At 33.8% G+C, this 27,468-nt stretch overlaps 1 protein-coding gene across 2 annotated transcripts in view; it reads right to left on the bottom strand.

The window, feature by feature from the left end:
* Positions 1-9,199: 9,199 nt before the first annotated feature.
* The window catches only part of LOC123675221 (cytochrome P450 4C1-like), a 46,085-nt gene continuing 27,816 nt past the window's right edge, over positions 9,200-27,468 (bottom strand). For both annotated transcript variants that reach the window (XM_045610543.1, XM_045610544.1), the window contains 4 exons: positions 25,640-25,708; positions 21,987-22,155; positions 21,039-21,218; positions 9,200-9,421 (listed from right to left, as the gene is read on the bottom strand). In XM_045610543.1, coding sequence (XP_045466499.1) covers positions 9,252-9,421; positions 21,039-21,218; positions 21,987-22,155; positions 25,640-25,708 — 588 coding nt within the window. In that variant the 3' untranslated portion in view covers positions 9,200-9,251. The remainder of the gene's footprint in view (positions 9,422-21,038; positions 21,219-21,986; positions 22,156-25,639; positions 25,709-27,468) is intronic.

Below are 27,468 nucleotides of genomic sequence, written 5' to 3'. Positions count from 1 at the left end.
ACACTAATATATTGATAACTGCAAACAACTTCAATGAGTTGCAATAAATGCAACAGATGCTTTGAATAAGGTATTTACCTGGATGCAGCAGAATCAACTTGTAATCAACAAAAATAAAACAAAATATATATTATTCAGTATCAACAAGAATTTGGACCACAGGAAAATCAGTATCAATGATCAGGAAGAAAATATTCAAGATAACACCAAATTTTTGGGTGTGATAGTCGATAGATATTTGAATTGGGAATCACATATTGATGAACTCAGGAAAAAACTGAATAGCGTGAATTATAGCATAAGAACATCAAAAAAATATTTATCCTTGAAATCGTTGGGAGCTGTTTATTTTTCTTGTTTTGTTGGAAAACTTAGATTCGGTATATTGTTTTGGGGTGGTGGAAGAAATCATGATGTAGATAGGATATTTGTAGTTCAGAAGCAGGTTTTGCGTATAATTTACAACATAAATTCAAGGGAATCATGTAGAGGAATTTTTAGAAATAATTGTTCATTAACAGTATATGCTATTTATATATATGAGTGTCTAGTTTTTATGTTTAAGAATAAACAAAAATTTTCAACATCTGCATCAGGTCATTCGTACAGTACCCGTAATGTCAATTTGTATTCACTGCCTATACATAGGTTAAGTAGATATGAAAAAGGGCCATATTATGCAAGTTTGAAATTTTTCAATAAGCTGCCTGTGCAAATGAGAATTATAGATTGTTTGAAAGTTTTTAAGAGACAGATATTTAATTTTCTTGTTGGTATTGAACCCTATAATTTGGAGGAATATTTAAACTTCAATTGTTAATTTTTAGGTGCTTATTTAGTTAAGATTTTCATGACGTTTTTCAACCCACTGTACAGTTGTTGTAAATGTGGCTGTTTGAAATAAATTACTACTATTACTATTACTATCCAAAATGAAGTAAGATATATTTAAAAAAAAACTCCATTTTAAATTCTACTTTTCTAGGTCGGGAAAGTTTTTCTCAAATCCCCGCTATATTGGAGACTATTCACATCGTCATTTGGAAAACCCTATGCTGCGAAAGAAATACTTTAGGTTGTCTCGAAGAATCCTGTCCAATTTGAAGGTCAAAAATAAAATATTGTGTGTGTCCATTCTGAAGTTAAACAGCACCGAGTCAAAACTACAGTTTGTAGTTGATATCTGTACTCAGATTGAAAAGACATTTAGGTGGACAGAAAGAGTTTTCAATATATTCGAATATGTATTCGAAGTTGTTATTCCGTCTGGTTCTCACTACATTGAACAGTGTTGCTCCAAAATTGTTCAATGTTTTCAATCAGCATCTGTTTGATGATGAACCAGAGAGAATCCATGGTCCTGCTATAACGGAAATGATTCTGGAAACTTATTTCAATTTGAGGAATCACCACGAATTGAGAAATCGACAGAGTGCAAAATTAGATTTGAATCGGTTGAGAAGTAGATTGAAAAAAACTATATTTGAAAATCAATAGATTTTTCTAATAATATTTGAAACCAATAATTTTATTTATACTGTTTTTCTGTGATGAATATTTTCTATTGTTCTATTGAACCAATAGATTTTTCTAATAATATTTGTAAACCAATATTTTATATTTATATTCTGTGATAAATATATTCTGTTATTTTTTCTAATGTATTTTCTCTCTATTGCTTCATTCATGATCTGTTTTCATATGATTGAATAATATACAGTTATATTTTCCTCAAATCAAAGTCTTGTGGATTGTGAAATAATAATTTCAGTTTTAAATTGAAATTCGCATAGTGAAAAAAATTTTATCCGTATTTATGTTGAATTCTTCTTTATGTGCCGTCTCCTTTAAGAAGGTTGGCTATCATCATGGCGATTTTTACCCTTGAAGTTGCGGATCTGAACAACTCAACAGAGCTACTGTTGTACCACTGCCTTAGGTTTAGGTCAACCAGGAGATGCTTATGTTGAATAATTATCAGAAATTTTTTTTTCCTAACTTCACAATGACTAAATCACAAAACTGAGAAAAACATTGACCTTTTCTAATTACGAAAGAATTTTCATATATAAATCTCATTCTAAACCATTTTTGAGCATCAATTGATTATTTCGAAATAAATCAAAATATGTTACGCCACTGCTATAAACGCCAGTCAGACAAGGAGCTACGAATGTTGGCATAAAAAAAATGCTTCAGTTACAATACAAGGCGATTTCCATTCCTCTTATCAATGTTCTAAGGCTTACGTACAAACCAAAATACAAATTTTTAGTTTTTCTTCTTGGTTTGAAATGATAATGAATACTTTAATTAATTAATTATGATATTTGAAACATAAGGCATTGCGAAAACTATGGCAGCCTTAGTTTCAGAATTTGAATCTATCTTTATGAAATTATATAAGTATTATTTTTTCTTTATTTTTCTGGAAACGCTTGGGAATATCAAATTGCGGGGAAAAATAAAATTTATGCGAAAGACTTCAAATTCATTTCAAATTCTAATCTTGTACACCAAACATATGCTCCTTCAAAAATATGGGTAAATAAAACTCACGCCAGCCCTGTTTTCTCCGACCCTCACCATTTTTATAAGAATTCCAACACTAGTTTGTAGTGAAAACTTATAACAATTTTTCAAAGGTTATTTTGATATATTTTGTGGTTTCCAACAGAGCTGCGACGATCACTGAAAAAAGTGCTTGAGCACTAAGCACTAAACACTCGAAAAAAAAGGGCTTTGAGCACCAAGTACTAAGCACCGATTTTCACAAAAGACTAGCGATTACTAAGCCCTTTATAAAAGTAATTCAAAATTTCGAGCACTAAGTACTTTAGTAGGAACTCTTGAAAGTGAAGTTTTTTAATCGGAATAAATATTGTTCCTATAAACATATGTAATATTATGTACGGGTAAAAGAAAAAGTTCACCAGAAGTTCATAGAAGCGATCTGATTCGAAATAGGTAGTAAATTTTCGCGAATGAAAAAATGGGGTTATTATTTTTCAGAGTTGACAATATAAACACGATTATCAAAATAAAAAAGAATGGACAAAATGAAAATGAAAGAGAACAAGTTCAAATTTTTCAAATATGGTTTTGAACTTTTAACACTTTAATTTTTATTTGTAGAAAAATGTTTGACTATATTTTTAATAATAATAACTTTATTTAACCATCAAAAAATTATTACATAGTAAGTCAATATGAACATGTATATATAAGAGGAATTCGCAGAGCCTCTGAGAAACATTATTGAAACAATCACAATAACACATTAAAATTTTTAAAACTGAAATGACATAAATTCATCATCAGAATAAAAGGTTTTTTCAATGAGAATCTCCTTCATCACTTTCACGAATTGATTTCTTGATAATATCTTCAGATAGTTCGGGATCTTGTTGAATAACTTAATGCACATATGGTTTGTCACTACCTGAGTTCTTTTAATACGGTGATGTGGAATAAGCAACTCACCTCTTTTCCTCATTTCATACTGATGTCCCCCAGAGCAGCAAATTTTTGGCCATTCTCAAGTGTATATAACAGGCTGTTCAGTATATACACAGATGGTAAAGTAAGTATTCTTTCTTTTTTGAAAAGGTCCCTGCAGCTTGTTGTTCTTGAGACCCCACATGAGGCTCTTATTTCCTCCTTTTGCTTGAGAAATACTCTCTTCGCTGCAGAGCTGTAACCCCACAGTAAAATACTTTAGGTTGTTATGGAATGGAAATTAGCGTAGTACGTTAGTCTGCAAACGTCTGGAGAAGATATGGCCCTCATTCGCCTTATAGTAAAAATAGCCGTAGATAATTTACCTGACATCTCATCTATATACGGGTTCCAAAAGAGAGAGTTGTCAAAAACTACACCGAGCAAATTTATCCTTTCAGTATCTACACCACATCCAAAACAGATCTTTTGGGTTTTTTCTTTGTTGAGCTTCAGTCCATTAGTAGCGAACCAATCCTCTGTCATCTGCAACGACACAGATGAAAGCTGTTTCAGTTCATTTATTGAATTTGCCCTAGTTAGAAAGTTCGTATCGTCGGCGTAACGCAGTTTTACTGGTAAGTACATTCGCTAGTAGATCATTGGTATAGACGATAAAAAGAAGGGGTCCCAGAATGGAGGCCTGTGGTACACCTCGCCAGACATGGAATGCCTCCGAAGTCATTCCTTTCCAATCAATTACCTGGGATCAATCTGTCAAAAAGGACTCGAGTATGGAAAGAGCCTTACCCCGAACACCGTAATACTCCATCTTGTCTACCAGAATATCCTTCACCACACAATCGAATGCCTTGGATAGGTCGCAGGACAACACTTCGCATTTTTCTTTCCCGTCCAAGGCATCGGTAATTGCTTCCAAAAGACTTATCAACGCAGTTATGGTGGACTTTTCCTTGGTGAAGCCATGTTGATCATTACTCAAGATATTATTCTTCTCCAGGAAACTCAGCAACATCCGCCTGAGTAACTCCTCAAGAAGTTTAGACAGAACAGGAAGCACCGATATAGGCCTGTAATTGTTTGGATCATTGACATCTCTTTTCTTGAATATTGGCACGATGCTTGCTGCTTTCAACTTTGACGGAAAAACTGTTCCAGACATTGATTGAACACCTCACATAGTACTCCTGATATGTGAGGAAATTTCTTTTTTAAAACGATGGTGTTCATTCCATACACATCTTGAGTGAATTTGCTTTTCAATTTTTCTACAATGTTCTCAAGTTCTGTGACGTCTGTGGGATGGTTGAACATTGAATGATGAACTATTCCTGATTTATATTTTTGAAGCAGTGCCCTCGCTTCTACCCCGGAAGACTTACACGTGTGCGACACACTCTTTCCTATGTTGGATAGGAAGTGACCTATATCTTTAATAGAGAGTTGGCTATCATTCACACGAACTCCACTTCTTCTACCAGTCTCCTGGTTAATGAGGGTCCAAACTGCCTTCTGTTTATTTTCAGAGTTCTTGATGAAGTCAGAGTTGATCAACTTTTTACTCGAGGTATAGTATTCTCTCAATTTTTTCTTCAAACAATCTAGAAGTTGCTTGGAGTGACTATCATTAAGAACCCAGTGAACCGTCTCGGCTGCTTCTATGGCATTCTTCAAGATCTTACAGTCGTGAGTGTTTTGAAATTTACGGCTTCCGCGATTTTTACGTTGGACTTTTGTAAATGACTTCTGAAAGCAGCGTTCGAGCAGCTTATGAAAGTTGTCATAACTTTTTTCACCATTCATATCCAGTACCTGGCTCCAGTTGACTTTTTTTATCTCAGTCTCAAACTTCAGTATGTTGGAATTACTAAGGAGAAATTCGTAAGTGTAAGTTATTTCTGGTCTGGTGTTAAAAGAGAGTTTCAACTCCTGAACTCTGTGATCCGACAGTCTTGGATCGAATGTTCTAGTTTGATAAGAAAGACCATCTACACTTAAAAATAACCTGAAATGGTCACGATTTGTATTTTTACAGGGGCGGTAGAAACGCTTGAGCAGGCACTGGACCTCGATCATCCAATATTACTTTTTAGCATTCTATAGAGTTAGCTTCTTTCTGTTAGGGCGACAGTTTGGCAAGCGACCGCCCTGATTTCAGTAATAAAACTTGGAAGTTATTCAATTATTCTGCAGTAGTTAATTTAGAAAAACTTTCAGAACCCGGATTGACAGTGAATTCTCCAAAATAATCAATTTTTATGTCAATTTTTTTGATTTTCTCGGATTCATATCTAAGTGCCGAATAAGGTCCACTTTATTATTTCGAAATGAGGGCCGGGCCTTGTTAGGGGTACGGAATTAAAAAAAAACATACTCAGTTAAATGTTTTCCCCCCTCAATACCGAGGTAAAATAAGATTTAATGTAATAAAGCGTAAAAAAAGTTTCTTCAATGATGTTAAATTTGTAATCTGATTGATACATCTCCCATACGTACCTACATACAAAACAGGCGGCGATCCTTCGCTGCAGCTAGACAAATTTCGATGTTTTAGCACTTCAACTTTTAATTCAGAAGCGATAGACGGAATTTGATACGCCATTCACGTTCTATTTTTCAGAAAAACTAATAAAAGTAGTATTCATTCTTGGCCACCTTCTCTTGTTTTGAGTTATAAGTGAAAATTGGAAAAATGGCGATTACGAAAGAAAATTAAATCTCCGCTAATACTGATGATAGAACTCTGAAATTAAGACATTATACAGGCAGTTGTCTACGTAGAAGAAGGTGACCAAGAATGATAATAATAATAAAGGAAGTTCTTTATCTACAACAATGTACAACTATATGAAATTTCAATTATTATTTGTAAATTCCATTTCAAACTTTATGTTTTTCAATAAATTCTTTTTTTATCTGATCACGTTCTTCTATAGGAGGCAATTACTGCTCTTATTAGTTTCTCAGAAAAATAGAACGAGAATGGGGTATCAGATAGGAATTCACGACTTGGCTTGATTTTCAAGCTACTTGGTAGTAGTTTTTCAATCTCAAGTCAAGTATTTATTTATAAAGAACTTGAATCATATCAAGCTAGGTACTTGATTTTTAGCAGTTTCATTGTGTAGTATCACATCAATAAAAAAATGATGAAATGAGAAGGAACCTTGCAAAAAACACTTTTATTCATCAAACTTATTGTGTAAAAGAACCGAAAATATCAACTTTTTTGAAATAAAAACATGAATTGAATTACTATAAATCATAACAAATGGAAAAATAATAAAAAAATAAAGTTTCTGAATATTCAGAAACCTCCTTTGTTTGATTCCATAATTTTCCATCCAGTATCTAAAATACATGAGGCATCTTATAGATTTGTTGCCTTACCTATTGCGGTTTTTTATTAGTGTAAGAGCAGGTCTGGAAAATTGTCTTTTAACAGGTGCTGAAGATGCAGGCGTTGATAAAAAGTTTTCGGCCATTTTGGCCAAGAATCATTCAAATTGTTAACAGAATCGACAGTTATCACCTCTACAGGGCAGTCCGAAAGTGATAAAACACAAACCACTCTATTTTTTTTTAAGAGAATGCCCAATTTTTATATCATAATCCTAATCTCCATATAATTCTGAATACGAGATACCCCATTTATTAGCATTTATCTGTGGTACTTTTTGACGTAAGCCACAAATTTCAAGAACCCGCAATGTTTGAAACTAAAGACTAAACATCATATCTTGGAAACCGTTCGAGATACGATTTTTTTAATTGAATTCCCGAAAGGTTTTCAAGTCTTCTGCAAATTTACGGATCACTCTAGAGGTGGTGCGAAAGACACTGCAATTTTTTCAAAATGACGTTTAAAAATGTCAAAGTCCGTTTATTCAAATGACATGCCCTGAATTTTTTCGCCTGTCTGATTGTTTGATGATACATATTGTGCTTAAAATGAATAGTTTTCAAAATGCTTAGCATTTCATGTTTTGTACGGAGGTACTTATTTCTACTTCCGCAACAGCACTACTCACTATCCAAAATAAAAACAGTCTACTTGAAGCTTCCACATCACGAAACTGGTTTATATTGCTCCATCATTTTGAAGTGGGGCAACCGAAACAGACAAGTGTCAATTATTTAGTATTGAATCCTAAAAATATGATAAAATATATTTTTAAAATACTGCTATGAAAAGTAGCGTATTCTTCATAGATTAATTAATTTCAAAACTATTCATTGCTCATACTGTGAGAAATATTATTCCTAACGGCACGAAAATTGGTCGTTTGAAAAGTCGTTTCTATGGAAACATTGGAAACGCAAGAAATGCATAGGTACTGTCAACGAAGGTCATTTTGAATTGACCAAATTCACCGTCGCCATATTGTTGCGCGACAATACCAACTACCCAGTGTTCCCAACGAGGAAATATTGAGTTTACTAAAAAAATTCCACAATATAAAGTTTATAAGTGAAGTTTATATGTACCTTTTCTGGCTTCTACGCCAGATAGGCTTGTTTGGGACAATATTTTGCAAAAATTTCACTTTTTGGAAATAAAAACATTAGTGAAAGGTGTTTTTATGAACAAATTAACTGTGGCCGAGTGTATAAATGAAGGCTTCGCTCCATTTTTGGAAGTAGTCAGTGGAAAAATAATCTCTATGGCTGATAATATTTTTGATATTAGCGGTATTTTTCTAGTAAACTCAATATTTCTCCGTTGGGAACACTGGGTAGTTGGTATTGTCGCTCAACAATATGACGACGGTGAATATGGTCAGTTGAATCAGGTACATTACTTGTATTATTTAAATTTGTGAAGTTGTAGGAAAAGTTCTTTTCCATAAAACTGCTAAGAAAAGTAGCATACTCTCAGCCACGTGAGGGCCAGTCCATATTTGTTATTATATGTATATGCCTGAGAATATAGATATTAATGTTCTAAGGTCTATGTATAGAAACAAAGGACTTTTCAAAAGCACAATTTCATTGGTCTACCAACCGAGGTGTGGGCAAAGTGCCGTATGGAATAATATTTCTCGAAGTATGAGCAATACATAGTTTTGAAATTGAGTAAGCTATGAAAAATTCGCTTCTTTCCATAGCAGTTGTAGGAAAAAAACACTCGTGTGTTTGAGTCTTTCACACTCGTGAGAAAAGTTGGCCTTTCCCCACTTGTTGCACGATATACTATTTCTCCAATTCTGTGGTTATTCCGTTCATTCTTCCACATCTTGTAGAACAAAATCGTGCGAGAATATATCAGAAACGCACAGTTTTCATGGTTATATTTTATTATTCTATGTTGGTACTCCGAACTTTCCGCCACGGCTTTATCTGTCAATTCATCAATTTGCCTTAAAGAAATCAGTTCTACCAACCAACATTTTTCAATGCAAAAATCACTAAATTATATTTATGGAAATATTTCATTAATTTCAATGAAAATGCAATGAATTCGGGAAAATAATGTATAATACTCGTACAGAAGGCTCATTCTACCACTCGTTCATTCCAAAACTCGCCACTTCGTGGCTCGTTTTTGAATTTTGAACTCGTGGAAGAATACTAATGCCTTCTGCACTTGTATTATAAATAACTATTCTCTTTCGTGTTTTGGGGCACTCGCTTCTCCTCGTGCCAGAAACTTCCGCACTCTTGAGCAAACATTCCCCTTTCGTTGCACAATATACTATTTTAGACTAATTTTCAATGGATAGTAGTTCAAACGCTCTTCAAAAACTAATCATAATTTTAATCATTGAGTATTCTACAGAATCAGCATTTATTTACTGTTGTCTTTTAACCAATCGAAACTTAAAACCATGTATAGGCCTCAACACCAGCACGCTTTTCAGTTGTATTTCTTCTACGGATTTGTAGGCATCACAGTATATCCTATATTTTCTCATTATGAGACTGAGCTGCGTCTTCAGATTCAACAGTGCGAATCGTTGGCCTGAAAAAAAACAAATGTTACAAAAAGGTTTATTAATCCATTCGCTATTCAAATATATCTCAACTAATAAAATAACCTATTGTCAAATATTGCCGTTCATTATTTACTCGCTATACCAATGTACAGGGTGGGCAAATTTCGATGTTTTAGCCCTACAACTTATAAACTAGAGGAGATAGAAAAAATCTGATATCCTATTCTCGGTCTCTTTTTCTGATGAACTAACAAGGGTAGTATTCATTTTTGGCCACCTCCTTTTGTTTTCGAGTTATAAGCGAAAATTGGAAAAATGACGATATCGAAAAACATTCATATCTCCACTAATACTGATGATAGAGCTCTGAAATTAAAACATTATTGAGGCACTTTTTAACGTAGAATCCAGTGACGTGCTTGTCTTTTCTAACGAAGCTATGACCCAAAGTTATGTTTTTTCATATAGAAACACTAGATTTCTGTGCCATTTTTTGAAGGCTTAATTTTTTCTGATTTCAAAAATATATAACATCCTATGGTTTGTATTAAAATAAATAACAGAAAATGGTCAAAAACCTTTTTTACCTAGGAGTCTATATTTCTATGGTTTCAACTGTTGATGAGCACAGAAAATTGAGCTTTCTATAATTCTGTCAATCTGATTATTTCTATGCTTCTACCTAATTTCTACAAAACTCGAATCTATATATATATTTTATAAAAATAGTTATGAATATACATATGAATGAACTCGGAGAAAATTTCATAGGTTGCTTGAACACAGTTTCAAATATTCATCTATTGAATTCAGTGCGAAATATCGAGAATATGTGTCGACTGTGCATTTTGCAATTGTTGTCATTATTAGGTTAAATCTCGGGTTAAATATTATTTCTTGTTCGTTGCTTTCGTGATTGAATTGTTGAGGTCAATCATATATGCGTTGTTTCAGATGTCTTTTAAAATGGATTGGTATTTGTGCGTAATCATTCTGGAGACCTATGAAAATAATCTTCCGATACATCCATCTCATTACAACTCTTTCGATTGAAACATTCGATCTTGTGGATCTTTTCGTTATTTCCAAATCAATTTTTAGATAAAAAATTTATAAAATATATCTAGATTCGATTTTTATAGAAATTAGTAAAAAGCATAGAAATAATCAGATTGGCGGAAGGACACTGCTCTTATAGAAATCTTAATTTTTCTGTGCTCATCAACAGTTGAAACCATAGAAATATAGACTCCTAGGTAAAAAAAGATTTTTGAGCATTTGTTGTTATTTATTTCAGTACAAACCATACGATGTTATATATTTTTGAAATTAGGAAAAATTAAGCTTTCAAAAATTGGCACAGAAATCTAGTGTTCCCATTTGAAAAAACATAACTTTGAGTCATAGCTTCGTGATTAAGAACCCTTTAGCAAAGACAAGCACATCACTGGATTCTTCGTAATGCCTGTATAATGTTTTAATTTCAGAGCTCTATCATCAGTATTAGCGGAGATATAAATGTTTTTCGATACCGCCATTTTTCCAATTTTCGCTTATAACTCGAAAACAAAAGAAGGTGGCCAAAAATGAATATTTAAAAATTTAATTACGAAGCTATGAAACAAAGTAATGTTTTTTCAAAATGAGAACACTAGATTTCTGTGCCATTCTTTGAAAGCTGAATTTATCCTGATTTCAAAAATATATAACATAGTATGGTTTGAATCAATATAAATAATAGAAAATGGTCAAAAACCTCTTTTCATCGAAGAGTCTCAATATTTCTATGATTTCAACTGTCGATGAGCACAGAAAAATAGAGCGATAGTGCGAGAGTGCTGTCGCCTTATCACGATAGTACCTTTCGAGTAGTTCACATTGTGACGGTTGCTGCGATAGTTACTATCACTATCACACTATCGTGATAGTACTATCACCGTGAAAATGAACCCTAAGAGAAATTGAGTAAAAAAACATAGAAATGAAAAATTTAATAGAAGGAAACTGTAGTCATTATGCGATATCAAATTTTTCTGTGCTCATCAACAATTTAAACCATAGAAATATCGAGACTTTTAGAGAAAAAGGTTTTTGACCATTTTTTTTTATTTATATGGATGCAAACTGTTGTGTACTTGGTAATAAAAGGACGTAAATTTCCTTTTAGGTTTTATTACTAATACGATTATCTCGAATATACAATTATAATAATTGAACATATGCTTTCATTTGTAGTGGTAGCTTCATACTGAGTTTTCGTACTTCTTCGAGTCGGTCGGTCACCTGAATTTCCCTCTCTCCGTTATCGGCGCGTATATTCAAAATATGAACTTATAAAATAATATCTACATAACACCTTCCTCTCTTAGAAAAAAAAATTCTTCAATAAGTATAGTTAAAATGAAATAAAATATGAATTGTTAATATAAAAATATTACAATAAAAATAAACTTATTTATTTCTTCAAGTAATGTATGAACTTTAAATTTAATTGCTCAATTTTACTTTTCTGTTTGATCTTCTTGGAGCTGAACCCACAGTGTCTAGCTTCATTGTTGGTGTTTCACTTCTTTTCTTATAAGAAATTCCTCCTACAACCGGATCCTCCACAGCCGTTTCCACCTCCGAAGAAGATTCCATTAATTGACAAAATTTTTGGTCTATCAAAATACCTTTTTCAAACATGTCTTTTTCAGTTTTATTGAAAATTTTAATTATTTGGTTAATATGACGTTTCCAAACAATTGTATCATCAATCTGTACCAAGTAATGAAGTTTGCCAATTTTTTTTATTATCTCACCCTTTTTCCATTTAGGTTTACCATAATAATTCCGACATTGTACCTGATCGCCAATATTCAATATTCTCACATTTATTTTATCGTCATTCCACGATTTTTTTTCTTTGGCTTCAATTGGAAAAATTAGATCCAACCGAGATCTTATTTGTCTTTGAAACATTAATTCGCTAGGTGATTTACCTGTGGTGCAATGCGGTGTGATTCGATAGTGTAATAATAATTTTTGTAATTCTAAATTAATAGTATCTTTTGATGCTTTCAAACCCATCAAATTCTTTTTTAATACCTGCACAAACCTCTCGGCTTGTCCATTTGTCGATGGATGGAATGGTGCCGTTGTTTTAAAACTTATACCGTTGAATTTTAAAAAATTTTGAAATAAATGTGATGTAGATTGGGTACCATTATCCGTTACTTAAAGTTCGGGTAATCCAAAAGTGGCAAAAATTTCGCGACATTCTTTTATTGTATTTTCAGACGTAATATTTTTAACAATTTTAACGAAAGGAAATTTTGAAAATGAATCGATTAAAATGAAGAAATAATGATTAAGAAAAGGTCCTGCAAAATCGGCATGAATTCTTTCAAATGGTCTCTGAGTGGGTTCCCAAATATGCGTTTCTGCTTTCGTTGGTGCATTTCTGACTATTTGACAAGTACTACAATTGTGAATTAGATTTTCAATGTCGCAGTCAATGTTCGGCCACCAACAATAACTACGCGCTAGAGCCTTGGTTTTCACAATGCCAAAATGTCCTGCGTGTAATTCTTCTAACATTTTCCCTCTAAGTGAACTTGGGATGACTACTCTATGTCCGCGAATTATAATGTTATTTTTTTGACTAAATTCTTTCTGATCTAAATTGAAACAATCACTATCAATAAGCTTTTCATTCGACTTCAATTTGGATAATAGTTTAGAAAGCTGCGTATCTTTACTCGTCTCCTCTGAAATAATTGTTGATGAGACAGGTAACGAATTAACTAAATCTACCTGAAAAAGATCCACAACATCCTCCTTAGTTAAATCATTTACATCCTCTACTGGTAAACGCGATAATCCGTCCACATTAGCATGTAATTTCGTATTCTTATACATTATTTTATAGTCATAACCTTGCAGAAATAAGGCGTAATGCTGCATTCTCATTGCACTAAATTGCAGTAGCCCTTTTGTAGGAGAAAATATTTGCGTTAAGGGTCTATGGTCTGTGTATAATTCGAATTTATGTCCATACAAGTATTGATGAAATTTTTTGATTGCGTAAATTATGCTATATGCCTCTTTATCTATCTGAGAATATTTTTTTTGTGTGTCACTCAATATCTTTGAAGCGTATTGAATGAGCCAATATTGCACCTACCCCGTAGGAACTTGCATCACTCGCTACAATAAGAGGTAAATGAGGATCGAAATGTACAAGAAAACTATCATCGATTAAAGCATTTTTGGCTTTCTTGAAAGAATTTTCACATTCTTGTGACCAAGTAAATTTTGTATCTTTGCGTAACAATTTATAAAGAGGAAATAATAATGAGCTTAGATTTGGAATGAATCTACCGTAATAATTAATCATTCCTATGAATGATCGGAGTTCGGTTGTAGTTTTAGGGTGTGGCATATTCGTAATTGCTTCGATTTTCTTGGGTTCCTTGTGCTTACCGTTCGCATCTAATATATATCCGCAATAATTTATTTGTTTTTGAAAAAACTCACACTTTTCCTTATTAATTTTAATATTCAAGTCATGTAATCGTTTTAAAACTTCTTCTAGTCTTTCCAAATGTTCCTTATCGTTTCTACCCGTAATTTTGATATCATCTAAGAATACCGTAACACCAGGAATTCCCTTCAAAATGTTTTCAATTTCTCTCTGGAAAATAGCTGGTGCTGATGCAATACCATACATTAACCGTTTACATCTATAGAGACCTTTATGAGTATTGAGTGTTAGTAAATCTCTATGTTCTGGTACTACTTCTAACTGTAGATATGCTGAACGTAGATCAATTTTAGAAAAGGATGTGCCACCTGCCATTGACGCAAATAATTCATCGATAGTTGGCAGAGGATGATCATCAATAATTAAATTCGGGTTTAATGTAGTTTTGTAATCGCCACAAATTCTAACTGTATTATTTTTTTTTATTACTGGTACTATGGGTGAAGCCCATTCTGATGAATTAACTTTTTCTATTATACCATTTCTTTCAAGGTTATCTAACTCAATTTCTATTAAATTTAAAAGTTTGAATGGTACTGGTCGTGATTTATAGAATACTGGCTTGGCATTAGGTTTTAAAGATAATTTTGCTTGTATTCCTTCAATTTTGCCAAACCCCGGAGTTGTTATATTCGCGTATTTTTGTAAGAGACTCTTTATTGCTAAATCACGTGCATTTTCTTCCGTAACTTTATTGATAAAATTAAAATTGAACTTGATTTCACGTATCCATTCCCTACCAAGTAGTGGAATACTATTAATATCTGTCAAGTAAATGTCTAAGTTATATTGGACATTGTTGTAAGTAATATTTACTTTACTAGAACCGATTACTGAAAGTGAATTTTTGCAATAAGTAATTAACTGTAAATTAGATTTGATGACACGATTGTAAGGAAACAGATTTTTAAATTCTTTATATCCCATCCTCGTCGCCAGTTGTTGTGTACTTGGTAATAAAAGGACGTAAATTTCCTTTTAGGTTTTATTACTAATACGATTATCTCGAATATACAATTATAATAATTGAACATATGCTTTCATTTGTAGTGGTAGCTTCATACTGAGTTTTCGTACTTCTTCGAGTCGGTCGGTCACCTGAATTTCCCTCTCTCCGTTATCGGCGCGTATATTCAAAATATGAACTTATAAAATAATATCTACATAACACAAACCATACGATGTTCTATATTTTTGAAATCAGTAAAACTTAAAATGGCACAGAAATCTAGTGTTCCTATTCAAAAAAACATAGCTTTGGGTCATAGCTTCGTAATTAAAAGTCCTGCTGAAAAGACAAATACACTACTGGATTCTTTGTGAAAAGTGCCTATATGAAGTTTTAATTTCAGATATCTATCATCAGTCATAGCGCAGATATAATTTTTTTCGATATCGCCATATTTTCAATTTTCGCTTATAATTCGAAAACAAAAGAAGGTGATCAAAATGAATACTACTCTTATTAGTGTCTCAAAAAAGAGTACGAGAATGGGATATCAGATATCCTCCTATTTGAAAGTTGTTGTGCTAATACATCCAAATGTTCCCACCCTGTGGCCTGTATATTCTCATTCAAATAATTTGCATGTTGAATTCCTGAACAATCGTTTAATCTGATCGATAAAAACTATAACCAATTACAAAATAACCCATATCGATCAATAATATTACATATCAACTTAAATCGCTTTCATGGTCAGCTTATAATGAATAAATCTTATAGGTACGTGTTTGTTATTTATGAATTATATAAATTAGTCCTGGAAATTGAGATATCTGGTTATAAGCGATAAAAGTAACAAGTTTGACAATGTATAGCTAAGTGTTTTCAGCAATTATCTCATCTAAATATTATATATTGGAAACATGACAATGAAAAACTGCGAAATCATTTAAATTGTTCAACAATTATTTATTGCTATCTGAAGGTGAAGTGCATATCAGAAGTGCAATTTAAAAATTATCTCACCTTGTCAAATATTTTTTTGTATTGAGAATTACATTATAGTACAAATTGAAATTAACTCGATCTCACCTTTCAGCAATAACTAGAGGTTTCATAGGTATGACCAAAATTTTCATTGATATACCTACTGGGTAGCCCACTAAAGACTAATATCTCATTTTAAGGGTGTATATAAAGATAAAAAAATAATAATAATAATAATAATAAAACGTTTATTCACTTGTGAAGAAAAAAAAAAAATACATTCTTGTACCATCACAGATTGAATAAACACAAACCATCGAAAAGTGTTGAACACTTGTTTCGAGATAAGTAAAATAAGACAAAAAAAAGAAATATACAAATGAAAGTTAGGCAACATTAAGTAATTGTATATACATCCAAATTCAACAACAATGGAAAAGTCCACGCACACAATGCAAAACTATGACACACAATGCATAAAAGATCTAAAAATCGCACACAAACAACATCAACTCCGCAGTTCAACCAGATCGGCAAACACTCCCCGACGCTGGGTCATGATGAATTCTCTCAACCTGCTTCTGAATCTCGATAATCCAGTGATGTGCTGAATCTCTTGAGGTATAAAATTGTATAACCTTGGGGCAGTATAAGAAAACGATCGCTGTCCAACACATTTTTGCACCCTAGGTAAAATGAAAAGCTTTCTTCCTCGGGTCTCATAGGAATGTACGGGCAACGAAGAACTATTTTCGCCGCAACGGTATTTAATGGTGACACTGAAGTAGTACAACTGTCGAATATCAAAAACATGTGCTTCCAAAAACAAACTATCCGATGGGTATCTAGGATCTTTACCAAGAATCGTCTTCAAAAACCGTTTCTGCAAGACTTCAAGTTTGAGGATATGAGTCTTCAAAGCATTCCCCCAACAAACTATACCATAACGCAGATGACTCTCGACCAGAGCATGATATAGGATCTTCAACTGATGAACAGTAAGTAGACTCTTCAAGTATTTGAATTTATGTAGAATAGTTCTTAACTTGTTACATACAAATTGTATATGCTCATTCCATTTCAAATTGCAGTCCACCATCACACCCAGGTACTTCACTTTTTCTTCGGGCAGTATTGTACACTGTTCTCCTATTGTGGTAATATTGATAGATCTAAAAGATGGCGTCCCAGATCTATTACAGCTGAATGGCAGGTAAGATGTTTTCTTCAAGTTGACCGTGAGTAATTTATGTTCAAGCCAATTTTTCAGCTGAGGGAAACCTGTCTCTACAATGGTCCTGAGATTCTCCCAAGTATCTGCTTTATAAAAAACTACAATGTCGTCCGCAAATCCCAGAACTTCTCCCCCACATCTCACATTGAACAAACCATTTATGTAAATACTAAAAAGTAACGGTCCCAAAACCGTACCTTGTGGGATCCCGAACTCTACTCCTCTCCTGTCACTCATCACGCTGTCCACCCTCACAGATTGAGATCTACCTGTCAGGTAACTTTTAAATAAGCTAAGTGAACCACTTCTAATACCGACATCTTCCAGGGTCTGCAAGAGTAAATCATGGCTAACGGTGTCAAATGCCTTCGACAGGTCGACAAACATACAAAGACTAGGCTTGCCTTCATCCAACGCAGTGGACACCATCGATGTCATAGACAACAGGGCATCCTCCGTGGAAACTCCCTCTCTGAAGCCGAATTGTTTATCGGACAAGAATTTATACTTAGCGATGTAAGCAGATAACCTCTTTTTGAGGACCCTCTCCATTATCTTTGACAAATGAGTTATTAAAGTGATTGGTCTGTAGTTTGTTATTAATTTGTCATTTCCTCCCTTAAATATTGGTATGATCACTGTCTCCTTGAATGCTCTCGGCCAAACACCCTTTTTCAAGCACATATTTATTATATATGACAGAGGCTCCTGGATAAATGGTGATAAGGTTTTCAAGGCGTCCACCTGTATTTCATCGACTCCTGCTGACTTATGAGATTTAAGTCCACTGATCAGATCACCGACTTCATCCTTATCAGTTGGGAGTAAAACGAAGGAACCAGAGGAGCTCGGTCTTCTCGGGATGTACATTGGATCTCTCTTTATAGCATCGGCCATTTTTTTCCCATCTGGGAGTACACCTGATTGAACTCATCAGCCACCTGTTTCCTATCAGTCAATTCTCCGCTCTTTTCGCTCATTATCACAGATATTTCGTGTTTGTTTTTCCCTGTGTGAGTGATTTCCTGTACTATCTTCCACAGCGTTTTAGTGTCTGAGGAGCTAGCTTTTATTTGTTGCTGATAATATTCATATTTAGTTCTTCTTATCAGGTTTGTTAGTTTATTTCTGTAGTTCTTGTACCGTCTTTTCAGTTCATCGTTATCAGGGTGTTTCTTCAAATTCCTAAATAGTTGATTCTTTATGTGTATGGATTTAACCAGTCCTTTAGTTATCCAAGGAGCTATTTTTGATATCTTCCTTTTAGCATGTACAGTATAAGAGCACTCCTCTATGGTACGCATGATGACACCCACGAACCTGTTCGTTGCCTCATCTGGATCACGCGTCGCAGTCAAGTCGTGCCATGAAATATTTCTGGCTGCAATCACTAATCTATCGTGGTCGAGCCGGACCCTCGCACGACTACCAAGCGGCCTATTCTTATTAAAATCGAGAATCATCTGAAGTGCGATAGTGTAGTGGTCAGTGATATCAGTTTCCACTATTAAAGGCATCATGTTAGATAGTATGTCATATCTTGACCTGACAAAAATATGGTCTATACACGTAGCCGTTGCACCCTGCACTCTTGTATGCCCATTTATCACGGACGTATAGCCGAATTCATTGAGAATGCTCAAATACTCATTGGTGTAGTCGGTGCTACTCATTAAATCCACGTTGATATCGCCAACGAAGATGGAATAGTTGTTTTTATCATTATTTTCTTGCATATATTCTTGCAAACCTTTATTAAACTCATACACATCCGTTGAAGGTGGTCTATATAGTGCCGTTATTTGCAGGGTATTGTCCGCTTCCAGTTCAACGGTGAGCCGTATAGTTTTTATGCCCTTTATAGGTATTATTTTACAGGTGCAATTGTACTCTGACCTCACATACACAAAAGTACCATCGTTTTGATTCAATCTACCCTCATTGTAAAATAAATTATAGCCTGTTATATTAAACAGCTCGGGGTCATCTACGATCCATGTCTCGGTCAGTACCACACAATCCACATCGGAATCAATGTTGCTCAAAAACAACCTGAACTCGTCGAAGTTTTTATTTATGCTACGTATGTTATTATGTACTATCTTGAAATTGCTGAATTCATTATTTACCTTCATGATTTTGTTGAACTCCTCACAGTCCCGCAAGGTAAAAGTCTCCACAGTATTAACTGTGAAGTCGCGGATGTACTGATCCATTGTGCAACAGGCCACCACTGAATTGAGTTAGAATTTGAGAGGGACAATCAAAAACATAAAGCGCATCCACCATACCATCCGATAGTGCTATTGTTTAACGGATCGAGTCCTCGGCTTATCCTTCGGTATATTCTGCACTTGCTTACTAATTTGGACTGGGTGAGCTGGCTTGTTTTTCACCGGAATCTTTGGCGTGTCGGTCTTGTCGCTATGTATTTTAGGAAAAACTCTATCAATGGGGGTATCAGGGGCGCTAGCGGGTTTACTAAAAATTGTTATGTCCTGGTTTTCTCTTTCTTCCAGATCCTTCACCTCGTACGTTTTTCCATCCACAATCAATTTGTTTCCCCTTATTGAACAATCCTTGTGTTTTCCCCCTTGTCTAAACAGGAAAAGATGCTTCCTCAACAGTTTGCTTTCCTGCCGTTGCAATGGGGTTAGATCTTGAGATATAGAAATCTTTTTTCCCTTCAGTTTACTACAGTTGCGCAAAACACTCCTCTTCTTCAAATTTGAGACAAATTCCACCTTTATAGGGAAACTTTGTGACTTTCCAAGCGGATAAACATCACCGATATCACTTGAAGATAAGTTCACACCCAGCAGCGTTCCGATGTCCTTTGAAACATTTTCAGGTGTTATGTCCTCCCTCCTTCTATCCAAACCATGAATTATGATGTTCCTTCTTATCAAAGACCTTTTAAGAAACTCCACTTCCTCCCTCAGCTGGCAGTTCTCCTTCTCGAGTGTTGTTACAGTACTCCTTACCTCTTCGATCTTCAGTAAAAGGCGAGTTTCATGAGCATCTATGAAATGTTTTATCTCGTTACGATTCTTCAAGATTTCATCATATAATTGATCAATTGTTTTATTCTCTCCGGACATTTTCAAGAACAGCGATATAAATAAATACCGTGTATGGGCTCCTTTAAAAAAAAAAAATCCAAGCTATGCGTCGTCTGTCGCAAGCAGCTGTTCCGTTCGTACCCAGTGATAATTTTGCCGATTATAAACAATCGAACTCAATAATGAATAATTATATTTAATTTAATTTCGTGTACACACGAATTCCATATCGTTCAGTCAGACGATGGTGCTGTCACTAAATATATGCTCTTCTTTCTCTAATTTAGATTGCAGTTATTTTCTAATTAATTGATCACCCGAAACGGAGGAAACGTTTGCACCTTTCAACTTCAATCATTTCAGATATTCTGAAAACCCTATTTTGCGCTATGTATAGGGTAGTCAGAAGCACAATTTAAAATTATTTTCAACGAAGATATGGACAAAGACACTTTTTTCAAACATAACACCCTGTATATCAATTTAAAAATTAAATGGCAAGCTCAAATAATGATGAGTTTCTTCAGATGACTATCGTTTCGAACGTTTTTTTAAAAACAGGTCAACTGAAATATTTACGCGTCGAGAATGAAATATTTAAATTTTCATAAATCAGCAACTTCAATTTCTATTGAAACAAACTAATTTCGTGAGGAATAAGAAATATCGGAAACCATTCTTGAGGTCCATCTCCTAGAGTTTGTAGCAGCTCTCAAGGGGTTCATTTTCAGAAATAAACAAAAATGTTCTATTTTACAACCTTCTTATAAGTAGAGATAACAAAAATAGTATTCGTTGTGATAGTGCCGCTAGCATTAAATTTGATGTACATATAGTAAAATCAAAATGATGTTTATTTTTGTAATTGTATGTGAACGATTAAATTTACCTATACATCCTCTGAACCCTGCTGAAAAAGGTAGAAAAGTGTATGGATGTCTTTTGGCCATTTCTTCTGGTAGAAAACGGTCTGGGTCGAACTTTAGTGGATTATTCCAATATAGATCACTGCGATGAATGTAAAAAAAACAGATAGCAATAGAAGCTCCAACAGGAATAACTCCATCGGCTGAAAGAAAAAACTAAATAAGAATTCCAGTTTCAAAATATTAGCCATTAGGCTACCCGGGAAATAAATCTATTGAAAATATTGTTATAAAATTCAATTTGAAATATTATTTTTTTTATTCAAACTTACTGTTGTTTCTTCAATTTTGTTTTTTCAGCTTTGAAATACTATAATTGGATTCTGTTGGTTAAAAACAAAAGTGCTTTTGATTTATCAGTTCTATGAAATTACATCGAAATCGTTCTAGAGAAAAAAATTTAAAAATACTTTTTTTATTTTTTCTTATCTTCTATTTATTTCGGAAAGAGAATTTCAAAACAATTCTATCAAAACTGGAATTTTATGATAATTTGGATTTTTCTGAGGTTTCGAGAGAATTGTTGAATTTTATTTACCCGAAATCGGTAGCGGATACGACAAAACTACAAGAAAATAATAAAGTTTAACTATATCTTACTGAGATTTCAAACTACCAGTGGTTTACTAAGTGAACTAAGGAAAAAAGAGGCACTGTTCCAGCAGAAATATCGCCTGTAAATTTGCTCCCGAAACTGGCATGTCACCTGATGTAAACTATAAAATGGAATACCTTTTCCAAATTTCAGTTGAATATATTAACTTTAATACCCCGTATCTCGAAAACAAAGTGTTTGTGAGCTCATGTTTATAGCACTTTCTTTCTTAGAATTGCCCATCCTATCATTTTCGTTTCTACTCCATTTTATCGGAAGAATTTAGAAAATTGAAATTAATAAATCTCATACTTACAAATCTTCAAGTCTCCTCCTGTATTTTTTCGCAAAATAATTGGGGCTGGAGTGAAGAGCCTCATTGTTTCTTTCAGACATCTTTCGAAAAAATGCATCTCATTCAAATCTTTTACGGTGGGTTGTCCTTCTGGTCCTAAAACTCCCATGACCTCTTCATACACTTTCTCCTGTAAAATTGAATGATAATATTCTTGGTTTTCCCATAAATATGAAATGAATTTTATCCGAAAGGGCAATTGACGTACTGCCATGAAAAGATTTGGCCATATATGTATATGTACATAAATGTATTGGCGGCACAGAATAGAATAATTATGTACATGTGTGTCACACGAAAATTTATATTACTGTAATTGTATTATACAGAAAATTGGTAACAAGAGGTTTTGGGTGCAAGTTCATTCATGTGCCTCAGAACTGTTTAAATATATATAAATACGTTTATCTATGACTGTTCCATTTTGAAGCTATTTGACCACTGATTTTGGTCTATTTACATTGGGTAATGATTATTTTACACAAGTCAAATTTCATTACGTAAAAATTCAGACAATAAAAGACCTTAGGTATACTGAACCTTCAACTAAGATGACTAAAATCCTGGTGTATGGACTGATTAGATTTTGTTTTGCCAATTTTGAGAATATAAGTTAAGTTTCGTTATGTCAGCTGTAGGTAGCGCTTTTAACAAATTTTGTCAGATTCTTGTTATATATTATTTATGAATTTTATGATATTTTGTAGCTATGTATCTTTCATTATAGTTATGACCTTTGTAAGCAATTTTTGAAATAGTAAGAACGCCAATCAACTCTCTCTCTATTTCGAATATTTGAATTAATTCTAGTAAACATTTTGTGTTTTGTTCGCACGATCATACTCGGTTACACCTCGCTTCTGATTGGCTAGGATCAGGTTTTAATTAATGTATCCTGTCAAAATCAAAGGAAAAAAAGATCGAAATGACAATTATGACATTGCAGCGCCACCTCGAAATAAAACTAATATTTTCAAATTGGTCGAATGTCATTCCATTCAAAAATTGACGAGTGCGTACACCATGTTTTTAGACATCTTACCTATAACCAACACTACTCCTTTTATTATAAAACAGAAGTATTTTATTTTTGAATCACTCATTTGGACCGAACACATGATATACTACCCGAAAATTTCATTTAACGGCATTGTTTACAAATCTAATTGATAGAGGTTAAGTGGTTTTCAATGTAGTAAACATTTTTCGATGATCTCAAGCCAAATGATATCCACTAGAATATTTTTAGTTCAGTTTCACAAAATTCAAACATACATGTGTGATAATGCATCATTATATTATCAGTGTGTTTCAAAATTCGTACTACGCACTCGTTTGCAACTTCCACAGTCAGAAAGAAATGATAAATGATTCCTTCATCCCACTTGTTTCGAATATTAAATCAGTCCGTCCGCCGTTCAGAACTCTTCTTGGAAATAATAGGAGCTATTTTTTGGGTGTTATTCAGATACATCCTGTATAAAATGTATACATATAAAGTGTAAAAATGCAAAATTTTATCTTCTAGGTAAAAGAACCGACGGCAATTTTTTGATAAATCATATTTCATATAATATCGTATAACAACAGCTCTGCGGTCTGCAATAGGCATAATTTCTCTCAAAAATTACTGATAACCATTTAGTATGTTTAAAGATTCTTTTGTAAATTGAAACTGCAATAAAATTAGTGAATGCAAGATTTATGGATGGTTTTGATAAACCTCTAGATAAAGAATAAATAGAAAAATATAACGAGTTTATTTAATTTCGTGGTCAAGAGTGCTGTGGAGAAATCAGAGTTGATTTTCTGTGATTACAAGTAGCGCTTAGCTTGTACCATATTATTCCCTGATTAGACGTATAGTATGTAAACAAATGTTAATGATATAATAATAATAATAATAATAATAATTTTTATTCATGCTATTATCTTTCGACTTACATTCGTCACAAAAATTTGGAATTTACATAATTTTCTTTACAAGAAATTCTTCTATAGAATAGAAGGCATTTTCAGAAAGATATTTTTTAACAACACTGTTGAATTGATTCTTCATGTTCCTAATTGAATGAGGAATCCTATTATATAATTTATAAGCCCAAAAATTTGGACCATTTTGAGTCTTAGATAACCTACAGAAGTCATTTCTGACATCCAGCCTTGCTCTTGTATAGTGATGGTGAATATCTGCATTTAGGGCACGTGAGTGCTTGTCATGCATGAACTTCAAGCATTCAAAAATGAAAATACTCGGTAGAGTAAGAATTCCAAACTTTTGGAAAGAGCTTCTGCAATCTGCTCTGTAATCCAGATTGTCTAAGATTCTGACTACTTTTCTCTGAAGTGAGAAAATCTTAGCGGCGTGTGGAGTGTGACCCCACACTAAAATTCCATACTTTATTAGAGAGTGGCATAGAGCATGGTAGGACGTCAGCAATGTCTCTACTGAAACCTTAAAGGACAGTGTACGAATTACAAAAATATTCTTGCTCAACCTCTTAGAAAGTTCTTCACAGTGAACATCCCAAGTAAGTTTATGATCCAAATATAAGCCCAAAAACTTAAAACTATGTTTCAATTCAGCGTCCAGTGGTTTCAAGGTACACACCAAAACATTTGTTTTGTTCTGATTAAGCATTAGACCGTTCTTACCGAACCAATCCTTCGCCGTCGACTGCGCATCGCGCGAACCCTCCATAACCTGATCAAAATCGCTACCCCTTAAAAGAAGTGAAGCATCATCCGCAAATAAAATAGACTCAATTGTGTCTGGAAGACTAGTTGGAAAGTCATTTATATATATCAAAAATAAGATCGGTCCAAGAATAGAACCTTGAGGTACGCCCAGTTTTATATTTTCTATATGCGATTCCTTATCATCTTTAACGACCTTTTGACACCTATCAGAAAGATACGATTGGAGTAGTTTGATGCTGTTATCTGAAAATCCATAGTTTCTGAGTTTGGCCAGAAGAATTCACGGCGAGACGCAGTCGAAGGCCTTGCTCAAATCTAAAAATGATATTACAGTATAATCACCCTCTTCAAACCCCTGCATTATATGAGTAACAAGTCTCAAAATAGCCGAACCAGTGCTTCTATCCTTCCTATAGCCAAATTGATGATCGCTAAAAAATTTATTTCGTTCAAAGTAATTCACTATTTGTATGTTCAAAACTTTCTCCAATACCTTAGAAAAAATCGGTAAAACTGAGATTGGCCTGTAACTTGAAACATTATTCCTATCACCATCCTTGAAAAGGGGCAATACTTTTGCCACCTTCAAGTCTGAAGGAAACATTCCAGCTTTGATACATTTGTTCAACATTTTTGTGAGAGGTATACATAACGTGTTAATATTACGCTTCAATATCTGAACAGAAAGTCCGTAAATATCTCTGGATTTTGAATTTTTAAGAGATCTGACAATATCCCTGATTCCCGTGTAAGTGACCTCCTCAAACTAAATGATACAAGCTAAGCGCTACTCGTAATCACAGATAATCAAATCTTATTTCTCCACAGCACTCTTGCCCACGAACGCTCATTATAAATATCATATTCATCATATATATAATATATAATATCATATGCTCAAATACTGTTTTTACCTGTATGTCTTGGTGCATACCCATCATGGTGAGGAAGAAACAGGCAGTAACTGCACTTGTGTCGGTTCCCTGAAAATAAAACATACCCGTAACAATTACATAGTATTTCAAAGAAATGTTGAAATATTGATTTTGATTTAATTTCAAAATTGAAAAATTATGTTTCAATTCATGGCTCCTTTAATACTTCATTTAATGAAATAGGCCAAAAGGAGCATTAGGAAACCTTCTTCTTTTATTTGAGCAATAACTCTTTGTAGATTGAAATTGACCAAAAATCGAAATGAGACAAATATTATAGACGCATTATTTTGAGTCAACTAAAATTGAGATTATTGTTAATATCCGTCATGGATAAGGCGACTCGAATGCAGAAAAGTCGCAACCTCCAGCTGTTACGTATGTCTTTATCAAGTAGATATTTTTTCAGCAAGTAGTTCTTAACAGAGAAACTTTACTAACGAAAGTTTGTTGCCAAAAGTTGCTATAGTTTATAGTAAATAAGCCTACAAGAAGTACAATCGTTTCTCCTAACCAGCACAGCAGCTCAAAAGTGTTGTGGTTTAATTTTCTTTTTTCTAGGTCAAAGTTGAAAAAAATTTCGAAAAAGGTCTTAAGGTGCATTCACACCAGGTCGGTCGGAAAAATCGGTTGGAGAATTTCGGATTTCGGTGTTTTCACACTAGGTCAGAGCGGCGCAGAGATGTTTTTTATTTCAATACTAGGGTAATTAACATGTTCTCTGTACTCTGACACAAAGGTGCTGACGTTGCATGGCCCTTCTCACCAAGAATATTTCCAGGTCAAAATAGCGGATGGCTCCTATTCTCAACTCCGACAGCCCTGACTTCGTCAGAAAGGTTTCAACTAATTGGGTTCAATTTAACCCACACAGAAATTTCCCGGTGAGGGAAGTCTCTTTCCCACCGCCCTGGTGTGAATGCACCTTTATATTCAAATTTTTGTGATTAAAGTATTCCAAGAAGCTATTATCAATATGTTTTATGTCTTCGCCATATGATTGATTCATGACGTTCTTGAGCACTTTATGTTTGTGATGCATCGGGAAATAAGGACAATAAGAAGCTGTGAACCTACACAATGTGAACATCGTGTGGAAAAATTGTATTCAACTATTACATGATTCCCTAATTATATTTCACTCATAGTGGATTATCAGAAGATAGATAGATAATGTGATTAGAGGACATCGAGACAAAATGTTGTAAGTCACCTAATTTCCGATAAACAGCGTGTTTTCTGAACTTTTTTTTTTCTGTATATATTTTTAAATATTGATGAATTTGACTGAAAATTGTTTTTGACAAACAGCTACTACCTCAAAACACCTAAAAATATTGGCAAAAATGGCCAATTGAAGTTCAATCTGGAACTGGTATACTATTTTTCGCTAAAGTTCCTATCTTTTCAGATTAAGCACACATTCTTATCTCCAAATTATCAATTCGTCGTTATACCTCATCTCACATCTGTATCTTATTTTTAAGGATTTTTTTTGGTTTCCAGGTTGTACATTGAGAACGAAAGCTGGTTTTTTATTCAAAACTATTTTTATTCTGAATTGAATATAAAGATTCATGGTGTTCAATAAAACGCAATGTTCTGGATATATCTCGCATCAAGCCTTTCGTCTTAACTCTGATTATATAATACTGTGAAGTCTAGAGGTCGAATAAATCTTAAAAACAATGAAAAATGATAGGTCACCCGGGTCAGGAAATGTCCCAGTTGAACTACTGAAGTCTGGAGGTCACGGTTTAACATGCCGCCTCACAAGCTATTTCAATCGCTGCTGTATACTAAACAAG

This window comes from Harmonia axyridis, chromosome 3, assembly GCF_914767665.1.
Source record: "Harmonia axyridis chromosome 3, icHarAxyr1.1, whole genome shotgun sequence".
NCBI lineage: Eukaryota > Metazoa > Arthropoda > Insecta > Coleoptera > Coccinellidae > Harmonia > Harmonia axyridis.
The sequence above is the reverse complement of the archived record's forward strand: the minus strand, read 5'-3'. Positions and strand labels throughout refer to the sequence as shown.